Here is a 16,592-nt window from a genome sequence, read left to right on the forward strand (position 1 = left end):
TCTCCAGAAGAAGTCATCAGTGTATGTAGGAGGCAATATAATTATTTAGAAGAGATAGTCCATTGAAAAGAAGTAAGATGAAATATTAGCTGGTGTCTTATGAGAATATAAACCGCTTTTAACTGTATATATGTATCTTTGATACACTTCGGCTGTAGATTTCTTGACTTCAGTGTTCACTCTCAATATATTATTTTTACTTCAGCAGCTGCTGGTTAATTATTTCAAGAAGCTGTTGGAGACAACTCATTCCTAGTATCATCAGATGTTCACTTTGTACAGCAGAGCATAAATATTCCTTTGGTCTTCTAATTGTTTCTGATTTAATGGCTACCTGTTGTGGAAAAAGCACTCCTGCGGTCTAAAGAGCCCGCTCTTTAGGGTAGAAGCTCATTGAGATATTTCTGTACCAAGCCACATGAAATATTCAAAGAAAACAGAACAAGGAAAATCCCCAAGGGATAAAAGCCTCTCTCTTTTCCTCTGCTCTGTTAATGTATTCATGATTCTGTAGAGTTTGTTTTACCAGTCTAATAGTGTTTTAATGTTTGAATCTTGTTTCGATTTGGTGGTTTTGTTGTTTTGTTTTTTTTTTAAATCTATTTCTTTTTGTAGGGTAAACTGCCGGTTCTTCTGCTTGGTCAGTCTGCAGACTTGAGACCAGGAGAATTTGTGGTGGCGATTGGAAGTCCGTTTTCCCTTCAAAACACCGTGACTACAGGGATCGTTAGTACCACTCAGCGTGGAGGGAAGGAGCTGGGCCTCCGCAACTCCGACATGGACTATATTCAGACTGATGCCATCATCAATGTACGTCCTGCCCTGAGCCTTGTCCCCTTCAGCTCTTACATTTCTTGAATAGTTGCTTTGAAAATGTCACCAGTGATACAGTTCTTAAGAACAGTTGAGCGTAGTTGGCTCTTCCTTCATCCATGTAAATATGGACAGCTGCGCTACAGCAGCACTTGATTGTTATTTAAAAATCCCCCAAGGAACCACACCAAGTACAATATCTGCCTTCAAAATTCTTACAAATTACAAGGGAGGAGGCAATATTCTCTGGCAAATTTTCGAAATCCATTATGTTTTCTGAAAAAGAAGCCAAGCTTAGTTTAACGATTCCAGTTGGTTTCTGCATTGAGGCAGAACAATAGTTTTTGTACTTCCACTGTTAGCCTTGTAAGAAATCTTCACTAACAGCTCCCACAGCTGTATCTTCTAAGTGGCTAGTGTGGTACTATTAAAACAAAAGAAAAACCTTGGCTCTTTATTTACTCTGGCAAGAGAAGAAGGACTTAAGCATTTGCAAAGCTCATCTAAAAGGGGTGATGTTAAGTGTAGTTAATGGGTTTGGATGTTAAGACTGTTCTATTGCACATATTTAATAGACAATGAAAAAATGACTACAGAAATATTCCAAAAATTTATTTTATGTTTTCCTTTCCATGAATTAAGAGGTAGATATTAAAACATATTCTTGCCATGTGTTTATTTGCAGTATGGAAACTCTGGAGGACCCCTAGTAAATCTGGTAAGAGTTTCTTTAAGTTTTCTTAGTGTCAAGCTGCTTATTTTTTATTTTAAAAACAAAACCAAAAAAACCACCCCACCTAAATCAATCAACCAACAAAACCCCACATCAGAAATGTGATCCAGAGCATCTGATATCTGGCAGATTACGCAAAAGTCATATGGTTCTTACTAATCAGTTGTCTGTGTTCGTGCTGGCAAATCACAAAATATGCTTGGATTTCAATATTTGAGGTGTTTATAATTTGCATAATTTTGAGCAAGTGTCATGCCCGATATTTTTTGCCCCTGCCTTGCAAAAAGTAGAATGTGCATTTTAAAGTTGAGGCGTTTGCCCTCACTGTTTACCGTTCAGCCAGCAATGGGGGTTTTTTTGATACTAGAACTCAGCTTAATGATTCAAAAACATGCCTTGCTGCGGGAGCTATGGACACGCACACGACCAATATGATCAAGCAATGCCAATCTATTGAAGGTAAGCAAGCCCTTTTATAGGTTTCTCCTGTGCACGTGAATGGTACGTGGTGCAATCCTTATGACTGGACAGTTAGCTTTGTCCACGCACTTCAAGCCTTCTCCTGATTGGATCACTCAAATGTCTATCTCCGCCCAACCCATCTCCTGGAGTTGGTTGCTGAGTTCTTTGTTCTATGTCCTTGCCGAGCGTGCACGTGTGTAGGATTGCTCACATGTCCATTATCTCCCAACACCTTGCCCCTTTATTTTGGATCACACTGAGGCAGATTGAAAACCCCACATATTTATCTGGATTTTAGGGTTTATTTGCTGATACTGTAGCACATAGCCAGAGCTGACCTTGCAGCAGCTGTGGATAAACCCGAGAAAGAGCAACGTGAAGCAGGTTGTGAACCCCAACTGATCTGTGAGAGCTCTCAGATGGGGGAACCTGGGGTCGAACAGAGGAGAGGCAGTGATCCTCAATGAAGGGTGGCACAAACTGGAAGAAAGAGTTAGTCAGAGCTTCTGCCTTGGAGATTTGGCATTTTTTTTCCACCCGACTCACAGTTTCAGTACCAGTAACCTCCATTTAAAAAATTGTAACTGGATAGTTTTTGTCTGGGATAGATCAGGGAAGGAAGCTGCTGAGATTTCAGAAGGGTTCGAATCATCGGGTGACAGCAGACATGTTTTATCTGAAACTCTCCCTTGGAGTCACATTGCCAGGAAAAGCTTTTGATTTTGGTGAACTGTTGTTTTTCTTGATATTATTATGCAATACTTGCTCGTAACCGGTCAACACCATGTTTTCATGAGGTTCCTGCTGAAATAAACAGCCCAAATTTGGCTGTAGAATATGCTGCTTGTCTGCTGCAGGCAGGAGAGCTGCCCAGTTCTGGTATCTCTTTCTGCTAGTGGCAAGATGAATATGCACATCAGTTTTCCAAAACTGTAGAATAGCTTTTTATCAATAGACTCAAAAAATTAGAATTAAAGAAACCGTTCAGAAAATTGAAAGCCAGCTGCAGAGTGTTGTGTGAATTTGTCTTTGTGATTGCTTGGAAGAAATCATCCATTTCTCTTTGACACGTTTCACATTTGCTAATGACAATTTTTTATTTCTCCAGGATGGTGAAGTCATTGGGATTAACACATTAAAAGTGACAGCAGGCATCTCGTTTGCTATCCCGTCGGATAAAATAAAAAAGTTCCTAACTGAATCCCGCGACAGACAAGCTAAAGGTACTGTATGTCACTGCTTCGAAAGAGAAAAACATGAAAATAGTAATAAACCAGAAAGTCAACAGCCTTTGAGGCTCTTTTGATAAGAGCAGTTGATCAAGGCCTGTTTTCCTTTTTGTAGGAAAAGCTATAACCAAAAAGAAATACATTGGCATACGAATGATGTCCCTAACTCCTAGGTAAGTAACAGTGGTGGTTCCTGCCCTTCCCGGAGTGTGGTCACTGTGTGTGTTTGGGTCAAGCTCATGATCTGAAGAAACAATCAGAGGGTTTGAGCCAGCAGCGTGTCCCTCTGCAGGTGCTGGTGACAACTTGCAGCCGACTTTTGCTGCCTTTTTCTCTGCATCTGCGACATGGTTGAACTTTCCTGTAGACTCTTGTATGAGCTAGTTTTTAAACAACTCCCTGCCTTTTTCTTTTCCTTAATGCTTCAGAAGAGAATAGCTAGTGATTGTTAATTTGTCCTGGAGCTCTATTACTCTTGTTACCATCTGTCCCGTGCTGTCAAGGACAAAACAGGACAGTAAGTTTTCAAGAATTGCAGCAGACACATGCATATTTCCATTTCTTTAAAATTATTTTCATTAAACAATTCACTTAATGTAAAACGAAGCTTTTGTGTGACTTGCTTATTCATACTCAAACCAGAAAAGACTCACAAGCAGGTGATACTGCGTCCTGTAGAAATAACCAGAAGTTTTCCTGTGTGCAGCATCACAGGTATAACAAAGCATTAAAACCTGAAGGGTTATTTTTTTTTTTAAGGTGTTCAGGATCTGCTGGTTCTAAAGTAATGACCAAGTGCTGAAATGTTTTAACTCCGATTCTCTGTATCTATTGAAATGATTGCCTTTATCAGATACAGGCATTGAAAAGCTGTGTGCATGCAAGAAGTTAAATACTTGTAAGGGTTAAAATGAATTGTGAAGTATCACATCAATGTGTAAAATACCCTCGGTTCATTAATGCAAAGGGACTTAACTAAGTAAAAATGCACGATGGGTTTTTTTCCCTGTCTTGTCAAAATATTTTTGTTGCCGTTTCTTCATTTTCCAGCAAAGCTAGAGAGCTGAAGGATCGCCATAAAGACTTTCCTGATGTGGTCTCTGGGGCCTATGTTATTGAAGTAATTCCAGAAACACCAGCTGAAGCGTAAGTTGAAGGACTTTTTTCTCAAAACCGCTGCCACTGACTTAAGGGGGTAATGATAGAGAATGTTCCCAGCTTAACTGGCTATCTTGATTATGTTAAATTAACAAAATTACGACCATCTGATAGCTATTAGGTTGTCTGCTGGAAATCAGTTTGTGGTTTTAGTCCGGTCCCTGATGGGCAATATTGCAAACATATCAGGGTATTGAAGCGAAGCCCTGTCAGTCTTCCTGGCCAAAAGGGTAAGGATTCAGTGGGCGTGAAAACTCAGTTTTTGTTTTTCTCAGCGATTGCTTCCAAGACCTGTGTTGCACCAATGCGAGTGCTGAATAAAGATGTTTGCTTGTGCATGCTCCCCATGGCCCTGCTGGTCACTCCCGTGGGAGAGCAAGGGAGAAATTTTGTGCCCATCTTGTGAAGACGTGACCGTCTCAACCCAAGCACCTCAGTGTTGGGCAAACCCATCAGCTCTCCTGGTGTGCCTCCATCGGGGGTGAAAGCCTCTTGGCAGGAGACACTCTTCCATGTGAGAGCTTTGCCAGGAGTCACGTTACTGGGAAGAGCTTTTGCTTTTGGACAACTGATCTTTTTCTTTGCATTATTTGGTTTTTGCTCAGAAGCTCACCTGCTAGTTGGTACCACACTTCACGAGATCCTTGGCTGAAGTACAGCATCTGGTCTGGATGCCTTTTGCTGGAGACCCTTTTCTCTCAGAGTTTTGAGATATGAAATGTCTCAAAATATTGAGATATGCTTGATATGAAATCACTCAGTAATTCAGCGTAGGAAATAGGAAACTTTATTCATTTTCTGAAACTTGAGATCATTTAAGAGAAGAGTAAATCTTTGTGGCAACAGAGAAGTGTATGTAGCACCAAAGGCACGTGGGCATAAAGCTGCTTGGAGCAGGCATATGTTACCTCTTAGGAAGACTGTGAGGATGGCTGGATGATGTCATTTTGTTGCAGTTTGGATGCCACTATAAAATATACAGTGTTAGCTCTCTAGTGTGCTCTCTAAATTATTGCTGCGTTTTGTAGATAATTGTTGGCAGCGGAGTTCATGCAGAATACCGGTGTATGTCTGTAATATGAAATTAAACTGCAGTTAGGGCAGAAATAATGTGGCTGCTCCAGTGTGGGACTGAATTTACTGCCTTGACATGCAGGTCCAGTCTGAAGGTGCAGAGAAATCTGTGTAGGAGTACAGATAATAGCAGAGAGTGGGAGAAGGACCTTGGAGAGGTGGAAGACGTGAGGCAATGTAGCCTTGGAACTTGAAGGCAAACTCTAACCAGGATGCTTCCTCCGAAGGCTGGCCTGGCAATTAAAGTGCAGCCCTTATTTGCCCATGTCCCCCTGCCAGTGGGTTTCCCCATTCTGCTCGTTTCCTCTCCAGTGCACGTTGTGTAGATGTTCTGGGTAGGGGATGAGAGCAGCTCTGCAGCGACCTGTCCTGGGTGTGAGCTGAGAGGAGAGACTGCCTGAGAGACCAAGATAATCTGGAATGGTTTCTCTCGTAAAAATGTTTTAAGCCATGCCTTCGGTAGGCAACTGGAATTGTTGCAGACGTTGGCCAAGGCATCCTGCTTGCAGAAGACACTCATGTAAGGCGTTTTCTGCGGGCGGAAGGGGCCGATGACTGCTCTGTGGTTTTGTGAAGAAGGATTATGCTGAAGGGCTGAATCACGTCTGATCTGGTTACTTGGTTAATATTTCCATAACTTGGAGCCAGATCGTTGTGCAAGACCGGGCAAGACGTTGTGGTCGATGGTATCCCTCACCACCCTGTTTCTTGGTCCCAGCAGCTCAGGGAGAGACCCGTGGCCCCAGGCACTGGGGACCTTGTAATGCTGGGTCTTGCTTTGAGTCAGGAAGGGTTTGGGTTCAGTTTGCATACGGTGCTGAGGTCAGGAGATTCTGGGGACTATGGGCAGGTGGGTGAAGGGAAAGGCACGCATGAATTTTGGGTGACTGGGCTAGATTGCTGCATGTGTTATTCTGCTCAGGTTTAAAACACGAAGGTAAGGTGAAATAAAGCTATGCATGGGCAATCTGGGACTAAAATTCTTCATGTGTTAACACATAGTGCCACGCAAATTGCTTTGCTATGTATATGTGATTAAGGCTTGGAAAATTTCCCCTCTAAAAATGAGTGCCTTGTTGGAGTTATTTTAAAGAGAAAAATACGCTTCTATCTATTCTACTGAATCAGCATCTAGGATCCTTACTGCAGAATTACTGCACTATTTGCAACAGTGAATTCCTTTGAAGACAGTGGAATATGGGATTCATCAAACTTTTGTACCTCCATCTGATTTCTGAGGTTTCTGCATTGTGTTGTAATCTCCACTGCTTCATAAATTCACATTGCTTTTTGCATGCCCGCTGTGTCGCTGTGCAACTGCCGTTGGGTGGGAGATAGGAAAAATACAGCAATCTTTTCTTAAAACAATATTGTAAAGACAATGAAATGGCAACTATAATGATACATTGCTGCTTTGTATTTTCAGTGGTGGCCTGAAGGACAACGATGTGATTATAAGCATCAATGGACAGTCGATAAGTTCAGCCAGTGATGTCAGTGACATTATTAAAAAGGACAGTATGTTGAACATGGTTGTACGCAGGGGCAATGAAGATGTTATGTTAACAGTAGTTCCTGAAGAAATCGATCCCTAACCAGAAACATGAGCTGGATTTCATGTTTTCTTTTAACAGCATTGGACTGCTTATATTCTCTCTGTGCTGGTACAGGAAACGTTAGACTTCTGACCAACATTCTGCTTGTTCAGTGGATTAGTATTGGCCAACCGAGTAACTTCTAATAGGTTTAAGGTGCAAAACCAGCGTAATTTCACATACTCCAGATGATAATTTTTTTCCTTCTGTATTATGTATGCAATGTATTCTTTACTGGCTGTTACATTCCCTGCTTAACAAATCAATGTTTGCTTCCCTGTGTTGAATAGATTTACCATTATTTCCGCTCAGATTTAAACAAAACCCACGCACACAATGTGTGTTGTGGTATTCAGGTATTTATAGGTTAGCTGTGTTTTAACTGGAAATACCATTGTAAAGGTGTAGTTGGTTTAAAAGAAAACACAATTGGGAAAAAAAAAAAAAAAAGTTTGGCTTATAAACACAAAAGAAATCCCAACTGAAATAACCTTTTGAGGATCCCGTGCAGGATTTTAATACTATGATATTTTCCTAGTGTTATTAAAAGAATTCAACAGTATGTCTTCTTGTGAGTGGTTCATTTTACTTCCCCTTGTGGAGTGTTTTTCCTTTGAGCAGCACATCTGCCTGAAAGGATGTCCTGGTGGTCTCTTTTTTTATCATCATAAACCGAGACACTTATTTTTCAGTATGTGCTTGTATTTGCACTCCCGTGTATCTGTTTTTCTTAGCATGGCTGGCTTGAGTTTGTCATGTGGGCTATCGCAGATTGCCTGTCTTCCAGACGTTAATACGTTTCCCTTACTGTTTTAATTACAGCTTCACCAATGCCCGAAGTCTGTTTGCTCCACTATAGGAAAAATTGTCATATTATGGATCACAGATGCTATACCATTCCAGCTGAGATGTTGGGATGTTTGCAACTGTGGTAGATCTGGCCTTAAGCTCTTTCAAACAGGCTGTTTTATTTGCAGTCTTGAGTGCTGGTGCGTAGATAGGATCTGGTTTTGACTAGGATAGTGGGTATTCTTCTAACATGGAGACGAATCTTTATACATATATTTATGGATGCCCTTGAAGTTTGGGTAGTGAATGGGATTGTCTTACTGTGAAGCAGAACAATCAACTAAATTGAACTACAGTGTAATTACTCATTGGGTAAACAATAGGCTAAGCAGCCTTTCCTTTCCTCTGTTGAAATATGTATCTCGGAGAATAAATTTAAGGGCTGTAGATAAGTTTTGGTGACTGTCATTCCTAAACGTGCTCTTCTTTGGAAACTGCTTCTTAGTAAACTTCAGCTGGGTAGCTGGCAGTTTATGATTTTTAAAGGAAGGGCTGTATTCCACACAATTACAGCAAGAATCCAGCTAGACCTGGATCCCTGGCAGTGCTGCTTCTCCCTCCAACTGTATTTTGGTTCTGTTTCAGCCAGTTTATCCTGATTTGGGGAGTCTCTGTATCCCCAAGCACCAGTGCCTGCACTTACTTGCCTGCATCACTATAAATTTACACAGTCACACAGTGTATGGACACTTGACATGATTGAACACCTCATTACTGATTCACTTGCTCCATCACTGTGATAAATCACACATGTCTAAAAATCTGCCAAGATATTATAGTGCCAAGCGCTGAAGGTCTGCAGTACTTTCTGGCATGAAAGATGCAACGTAGAATGATCTCGCAGAGTTGCTTTGTCAAATATTTTCTCACTGCAAGTTTATTTTACTGATGTTGATGAATGTTTTGGCTGCCTGTTGAAGTGGTATTATATTTTGCAGACCATTCATGCCCTGTGTAGTGCATAGTGTGATGACAGACAGCTCTCAGCAAAACCAAATTAAAAAAATCACCTGCCTCCTCTGCTACTGCACCTAACCCAGCTAGCAAAAACTAAGCTAAAGTCCCAAAGCCAGGAAATGGTGCTTAAAACAGAAGGTATTTTTCATCTGCCTTTTTATTTCAAAACAAGTGGTTGCATAATTTACAGAGCTGATTGATTCGCTTTGTTCCTGTTGTTTGTTGCTGTGATCTCCTAATATGCAAAATCATTAATTTTTTTTGCTTGGTTTCTAGCTAGCTGCTTTGGGTTTACCGATGATGTCCTTGCAGTGACAGCTGGCACAGCACATCTTTATGCCTGTGCTTTAAATAGATGCTACTGTGAGGCAGAAATGCCTCAGGGACAATGGCTCGGGTTTTGTGTGTGCATTAGGAAAGAGGCAAACGGACTTGATTTCTGTAAATGGTTTTCCTGCGCCACTGGGATTAATGAAGTATTTGACCAGATTTCTAGCCCGTAGCTCCATCTAGTGGGATGCAAGATGGTCTCTTCTTGCAGCCAGTCGTTTTCCATCGTATATTTGAAAGCGTTTTTTTGACTTATCTTTTTTAAAAAATGTATAATTCATTTCTTTGCATCAGATATCCTTAACCAGGTGCATATCCTGAAAAATATTTAGAAATTACTCTTCTGGTATCCAACCACGTTTACAGCTACCCAAATGATTTCCTACAATCAAAGTTGTCTTAGTGTTTTTTAATTATTTAAAATGATTACTGATAAGCAGAGACACAGACGCAAAGTTTGTCTTTAATACAATTAATTAGCATTTATTTTCGATGTATTATGGGGTTATAGATTTGGAGTGGTTTTTTTTTCTTTGCTTCAACGCTCAGTTCTTTCCAAAATGCAATTGAAAATACTTTGTACAGAAGAGCTTTGGCACAGTTTGTATAAATATCAGTTTCCTGGAAATTTTAGCATGTGTTGGACACTAAATCAGGGAAATTGGACATTCTGGCTTGATTTTCAGTATTTTGGAGTGTCTGAAATGGAAACTGGAGTTGCTGCGTATGTGATGCCGAGTAGATGGCTACGTGTGGCTACACTCAGAGGTAGATTTGAAAAGCTAATACACTTATTCCATGAGGGAAATGTCTCGAGCTGTAAAAGACATGATCATCAGTAACAACTGTCTGGTTTCTGTGGCTTATATGCCAGGCAGTAAGGTCCTCTGGTTTCAATATCAGAGGACTTTTTTTTTACTTTTTTTTTTCCTCTTTCCCCCCTCCCTCTAACTACTTTGTATTTATGTTAAAGATGCTGAGGCTGTTTTTAAAACTACATCTTTCCAAATTAAGAGTGAGAGAGACATCTAGTAGGGCATTAGATTATATGTATGTTCTTATTGTCTATCAGAAAAATAACTGTGGAGATGATTAAAACTGCAGTTGCAGATACCCAGGAGAAACAGTGGTGATCAAGAGGTTAGTAGTCACCAGTCCAGAGTAGTGAATGACAAGTGCCACTGAGTATTTATTTGCATGCAGTGGTAGGTCACTGCCAGGAGTCTTTTTCATCCTAAGAATGAGAATAAAGAAATGTTCATTTGAGGTTCCAGGGGTCTCCTTGATTGAATTAGATTTGAAATTATTCCTGCTGTTCCTAAATTCCCATATTATTTTCCACTGTTTCCTCTTCCACCCAGAAAATAAGGATGTGACTAGACATCCTTTACTCTGTTTCCCACCCACACTTTGCTCCGACTCCCTCCCTGTTAGTACTGCTGATGTCTGGCGGTGAAAGAAAACCCAGATTACATCCTGGGCTGACGTTCAGTGAGACTTTGAAGTTTAATGTCACTGAGCTGTTAGTGAGCCTTTCTTCACACTGAGAGGCAGAAACGTCCCTAGGAGACAGGAAGGGGCCAGAGAAGTGATGCCTAAAGGGCTGCCTCATCTTGCTGTACCCTCAGCTTTAAGATGCAAACCTCAGCTCTGCAACCTCTCATCTGGACCCCGGAATTTGGCCAGCATCTCATAACTTTATCTGGGGGTGAAGGGCTTGGTAACATCACACAGAAGGCCGTTGCCATTCTTGGTTGTACAGAAATGGGTAGCAGAAACCTTTGCTGATTTTACATTCTCGGTGCGTGTACGCAGTAAATCTCTACATCCTGCACTGTGTGTCCAGCTGTGCTGTACAGATGTCTGACACACACTCCATCTATTTTTGTTCCCTTCAACCCCCAAAATTCATTCTCTTGTGCAAGATCCTGGGAAGTCAGGTCTGGAGCCACTGGGCCCCAGCCAGTTTAGCCTCTTTGTACTGTTACTCTGTGAATATGCAATAACTTGGTTTGCTAAGTGTTACTTATTGCACAAAATTACTGCTAAAACCAGTGCATATGTAATTTGACCAATTGGACAGAGAAAGTGAGGAAGAAAGCTACCAGAGCAGCTCATCAATTTAATCTTATCTGCATTTTCTGGAAAGTTTCCTTCTAATTTTCATGGTTTTGTTTAGTAGTCATGGTACTGCAGTGTCTGTCCCCATAAACTCTCTGAGGAACTGGATGATAATTAGGAATTGATTAGAGAGAAGATGAGTCAGAGCTAAAGTATGGGAGTCAAATTTACTAAATTTGGTAAAGAATTAACTTTAGTAGCTTAGAAATACTGCATAACACGCTGGAGAAGAAAATTAAATATTTTTTCTGTTCGTTCCTTTTCTGTTCGGTGTTTATGCAGAGAGTACAGAGATTTTCAGACAGTTTGCAATGTATCTGGGGGAAGTGGGCTGTGTTACAGCAGTGTCCTGCTGCTGGAACATGCTCCATCAGGTTTCTGCTTCTGTTACTCTAAGCAGTTGCAATTAACTGATCTCCTGAACCTGCTAGAGAACTGCTGCTTACGTGAATGACCATCTTGCTGTGGGTTTGGGTACAAAGCTATCGATGCATCAAGAAGGGAACGTGTCTGCCTCCCTCTGTGGGCTCAGAGCACCATGCAACAGCAACCGCTGGGTTCATCTGGACTCATTGCACAGACGTGGCTCAAATGGCCTAGCTCTTCCACGCAGCAACTTGTTTAGTTACTAGAAATGCTAAATACTACAGCTCCACTCTTGCTTCTTGGCATCACACACCATCTCCTATATTAGAAAGTTTTTAGACACAACATACACCACGCGGTTGTTGGCCATCAGATAAACTGAAGACCGTACTTTCTCATCTTTATCGTCGAAGTGCTAGACTTGCTTAAACAGAAATCAAAAAGTAGAAGCTTTATTGCTAAAATGGAAAGGGTTACTTATTTTATCTATCTTGAGGTAGATGTCATGATATCCAGATGTTACTGTAGGGAAATCTTTTCATATAGCCATCAAATAACTATAACATGCTGTTAACCACTTATTTAATTGTAAATCCTTTTATTTAGAATCAACCAATTAATAATAAAATAACTGCCTGTGCAAAGTCCTTTGGTCAAAATTACATCTGCACGTTATGTTATGCTAACTATTCTGACACTACTAGAACTTGAAATTTGCACTCATTAGAGGAAAGCAATTTAAGCAGCATGAGGTTAGCTTCTGGGTATCAGGATGTCTACATTAAAATTTCTTTTATGGCAATTCATTTTCTTAAGTCTGTTTTCTTTGCTTGCATTTCTCCCAGGCAATAGGAACCAGAAGTGTTAATACAGTCTTTCTAAGATGAACTGATGTCCAAGTCAAGTGTGAATAGGTTCTTCTGTGGAAGTGGGTGTTGCTGAGAAAGGCAGCAAGATGTACAGTCTGGGGTGAGCTTCACAGGAGTCAGCCAGCATTGTATTTACAAAATTGCATCATATTAAGACTTTTTTTTTTTTTTTCCTTTTTATGTTGAGCCATTTTGTGGTAGATCTTGAACGGGAACTTGGCGAAGGTGTCTTATTGTTGCAGGTGTCATTGAAAGTGAAGTAGGAAGTAGATCAGCATGATGCTGGGCAGATGGCTGGTGCAGGGAGCGGGGTGGCACCACCCTGGAGTTCACCTGGGACTCAGAGTCCTGTTCGAAGGGTCCAGCAGGGCTGGGTGTGGGTAAGAAACATGATATTCTGGGAGGATTTTGCCTCTTGAGTTTTGCCTGACACCTCATTAGTGTGATATGCTGCCTGTATGATTTTTATAAAATGGTGTTTGCAATTCCCATAGCTGCTGCCCTGCAGGGAATCGAGGTGGGATCTGGTTTAGGGGATTTTCTGTTTCTGAATCAGACCTTTGCCAACCCTTTGCCACAGCAGGGAAATTGGGCTTCCAGGAGAGTCTGCTTCAGCAGAGAAATATAACCAATTTATTTGAAACAATAGCCACAGAATATTACTTCCAGACACTGCAATGACTCTGAAGAACAAAGAATGGGAAGTGGTAGAAACCCAAGGCAGAGAAAGGTGCCTGATGTGATCCTAAACGTCCTGTAGCAGGGCAGTGCAGGTGTAAGGAGGGCTGGGGGTGTCTCCACTGAGAGCATCGGGGCCAGGCTGGAGCCACGGCTGGCGGCTGGTCCCTCAGAGCAGGGACCTGCATTCGGGTGTTGCTGGTCCTTCATGGCTTTGGGAAGCACTTGGGCCTCTCTGAGTGGGAGACTCCCAGGATGCAGCCTTAAATGTCTGTCATGAATTTCTGGCATTTGGTGTTAGAAGTGAGTTTTTCCTCCAAATACTGCTCTGAGAACTCAGGATGCTGGAGGACGTTTGGCAAGTACTATGCAGTATTTTGGAAAACACATCACAATAATGAAGGAGGACACAACTGCAGAATTCAGTCATGTTTGTGCTGATCAAACAGTTGTTCCTCTCATGGAGCATATTTTTGTGGTTTCCTTTTTTTTCTTTTAAATGTCTTTATGGGTACAGTCTCTCTCCTTTTTAATAGAAATGCCCTTGGCTTTGACTTTTTGTCTGCCTGTGGGCTTATTTATTTTGTCAGGATAGCAGAGGTATTTGATGCATTTACAAGTCATATTGGAAAAAGGAGGAATAACTGCTACATTTAGAACTAGCAGTGACCAACCCGGCCCAGCCACATTCATGAAACTGTTGCCCTAAATTCAAAACTAGGTGAGATGGATTGTTTAGGAAGTCAGCCAAATTGTATAAGCAAAAGTATGCATTAATAATATATAGCTATGTTAATTTATCTCCTGCTGCATAAACAATGTAGGAACCTTGTCAATATTTATGTAAAAGCAGTGTTAAACTAATTAATGACAGAACAAAATGTTTTGTCATTTTTGGAGGTGAAGCAATTCATGACAGGTTGTGAACTTTAGCACCAACTTTGGGTTTGGAGTTCCCGGTTGCAAGAAAACATAAATTTTCAAGCTGTGACATCTGTCAAATGCATCTGGTTATCCTTAAGTTTATGGTAACATTTTTACTTTTCCGTGAAGTTTTATGAGATTGTGGTTTAATGGATCATTCTACTATTTTTCTTTCTGTGTTCAGCAAACAATAAGCTTGTTTCAGATCCATCCTCCTGCAAGCCACTGCTCGCCTTTTTCAAATTCTGCTGGTTTGTAGGGTATTAGATCAAGTTTGTTCAACAAGATAAAGCTTGTTCAACAAGCTGAAGGGATGATTCAAGGGAGATCTTGGATGGTTGGAAGCTGAACTGCTGTTCCCCATCTCTTGCTGGCATCAGTTGCCACCAACTTTGGAGGCACTTAAATTTGATTATTGGGCCTCAGACATTTAGTACCTGCCTAAAGGTCTGAAATGGTGGGTGATCTCAGCAAGTGCCCTGCGTGCTGTGACTGGATGAGGCTACTTACAGATGGAAAAGAAGAAGCCATTTTCTTCTGCACGTGGGTGGTTCCCATTTTATAGCAGCTTAAGAGTTCAGCAAGGAAATGCCCAAGATGAAAAGGGATCAATTCTATCTCATCTCAGAAAACCAATCTAAACACTTGACTGTCAGCCAGGGTAGGAGAGGTCTCCATGCTTCTACCTCTGTAGTGCCAGACACAAAGAATTGCAGGGTAAGGAGCAGCTTTTTAGCAGTGACTAAAGGCTGTTTAAACTGGGCAAGCCTCAGTCCTAGTCCCAGCTCTAGGTCTCATTATTGTCTCTGTTCCAGTAATTGTTTATGTAAGCCTTGGGTATTGAGACTTCATAGTGACAGCGATATTCTCTGATATTACATTTTTAGTTTCTTTTTCCTTTGCCATCGAGCCTTTATCTATCTGTACCAGCTGCAGGTCTGAGTGTGTTGATTTAAGGAGGGAAAAGTGAATCTTCATATAAGGAGTATCTTGTACTCTAACATGCTGGATAATATATTGGGGTGTTTGTTACCAGAAAGTAAACAGGGATCCAACAGTTCCTGCTCTGCAAGATGTCCTCTTTTTGTAAGATAAAGGCATTTGATTTCTGTTATCTCATAAAGTCCTTTGGTAAACAGATCTTGTTGCATTCAAATGTGGCAACGAGCTTGTGTACCTCACTTGCACATGACAGAGAGGTTGGTGTTTGTTAGCTGAGGTAGGTTGGAGACAGTCGAGGTCCGGGAGAGGGAGGGGAGCTGGAAGCAGATGAGGAGCAACCAACAGGAACACAAAATGGACACTAGACACAAGTTTCGTGTCTTTCATGGCCATCTGCTTCACACTTTTCCCAGATAATCCCAAATCCCCTCTCTTCCTCAGCAGTTCCCTATCTCAGGCACGGGCAAGCAGTTCAATATTAGCAGAGCTGGTGAAGAGTAAATTTTTCAGTTGCAATCTTACACTGCCTCAAAGGAGCGGTGTTGTTTTGCTCTTGAGTTCTTCAAGCTTTAAAAAAATAGGTTGGGTCAATTTCCAACAACTTTATTTGAAACATTTGTTATGACAGGTTACAGAACACAATTTTTTTACACTTTAGCATTTTTCTCAAATGAAATAATTTGTTGAATTCGACCTGAATTTGCGATGAGCCTTTTTTTTCTCCCCATTTTTCAGCAGTATTCACTCCAGTTAGGGGTACAGTTACTGTTCAGGAACATGTCGTAGATTCTAAGTATCATAAAATCAGTGGGATTATTTCCTTACACAGCTCTTGAATCATGAAAACTCTCCTTACCTGCTTACCTGGACGCTCTCACCTGTAACACCAGGCACAGGTCTTGGCCAAACACTCACTGCTTTCCTGCTGGGTGCCCTCCTGTGAGCTGCTAGTGTGGATCTAAGTGCCATTCCTCTTGAGGAAGAAGGAGCCAGCAGTGGAGCAGAGAGGACAGGGCTGGGAAAGGAACAGTAAGCCAAGAGAAAGAGGGTGTAATGAGAGGAATGAAGAGAGTAGACCCCCATGTAGTCATGTGGTGGGGACTGCAGTGTCTATGTGGTTGCCCACAGCTGTGACTTCTCTGTTGGTGGTACGTTGCAATCAAGATCAATCTTTAATCAGTTCTGTTCTAGCTGTGCTTGGGCTCTCAGACCTCCACGGTAAACACAGCCAGAGCTGTGTAACAAGAAAAACAGTGTGGGCTGAAGGAAAGCTGGTGGAGTTGGTGCTGAGGGAATCTGTAGAGTATGAGGTGAAGGGTTGTATGGCTGAACAAAGCAGCCAGAGGACAGGGACCAAGGAGTGCAAGCAAGTCTTCTACAAGAAAAGTCAGTTTGACACCATCTTCTCTTGTTTACATATTGTCAGATGCACCACTGTACTTGTAAACATTTATTCCCTAATGGCCACTGAGAAATGACCATTACTGGAATC

At 41.4% G+C, this 16,592-nt stretch overlaps 1 protein-coding gene across 2 annotated transcripts in view; it reads left to right on the plus strand.

The window, feature by feature from the left end:
- Positions 1–7,626, plus strand: part of HTRA1 (HtrA serine peptidase 1) — a 34,770-nt gene extending 27,144 nt beyond the window's left edge. Inside the window, exons 5-10 of one of the 2 annotated variants that reach the window (XM_074907910.1) lie at positions 616–810; positions 1,499–1,531; positions 3,117–3,231; positions 3,359–3,410; positions 4,288–4,383; positions 6,896–7,626. In XM_074907910.1, coding sequence (XP_074764011.1) covers positions 616–810; positions 1,499–1,531; positions 3,117–3,231; positions 3,359–3,410; positions 4,288–4,383; positions 6,896–7,064 — 660 coding nt within the window. In that variant the 3' untranslated portion in view covers positions 7,065–7,626. Of the gene's footprint in view, positions 1–615; positions 811–1,498; positions 1,532–3,116; positions 3,232–3,352; positions 3,411–4,287; positions 4,384–6,895 lie in introns of both variants that reach the window. The other variant, XM_074907909.1, reaches the window with a different exon arrangement.
- The last annotated feature ends 8,966 nt before the right edge of the window (positions 7,627–16,592 follow it).

This window comes from Athene noctua, chromosome 5 (genome assembly GCF_965140245.1).
Source record: "Athene noctua chromosome 5, bAthNoc1.hap1.1, whole genome shotgun sequence".
Lineage (NCBI taxonomy): Eukaryota > Metazoa > Chordata > Aves > Strigiformes > Strigidae > Athene > Athene noctua.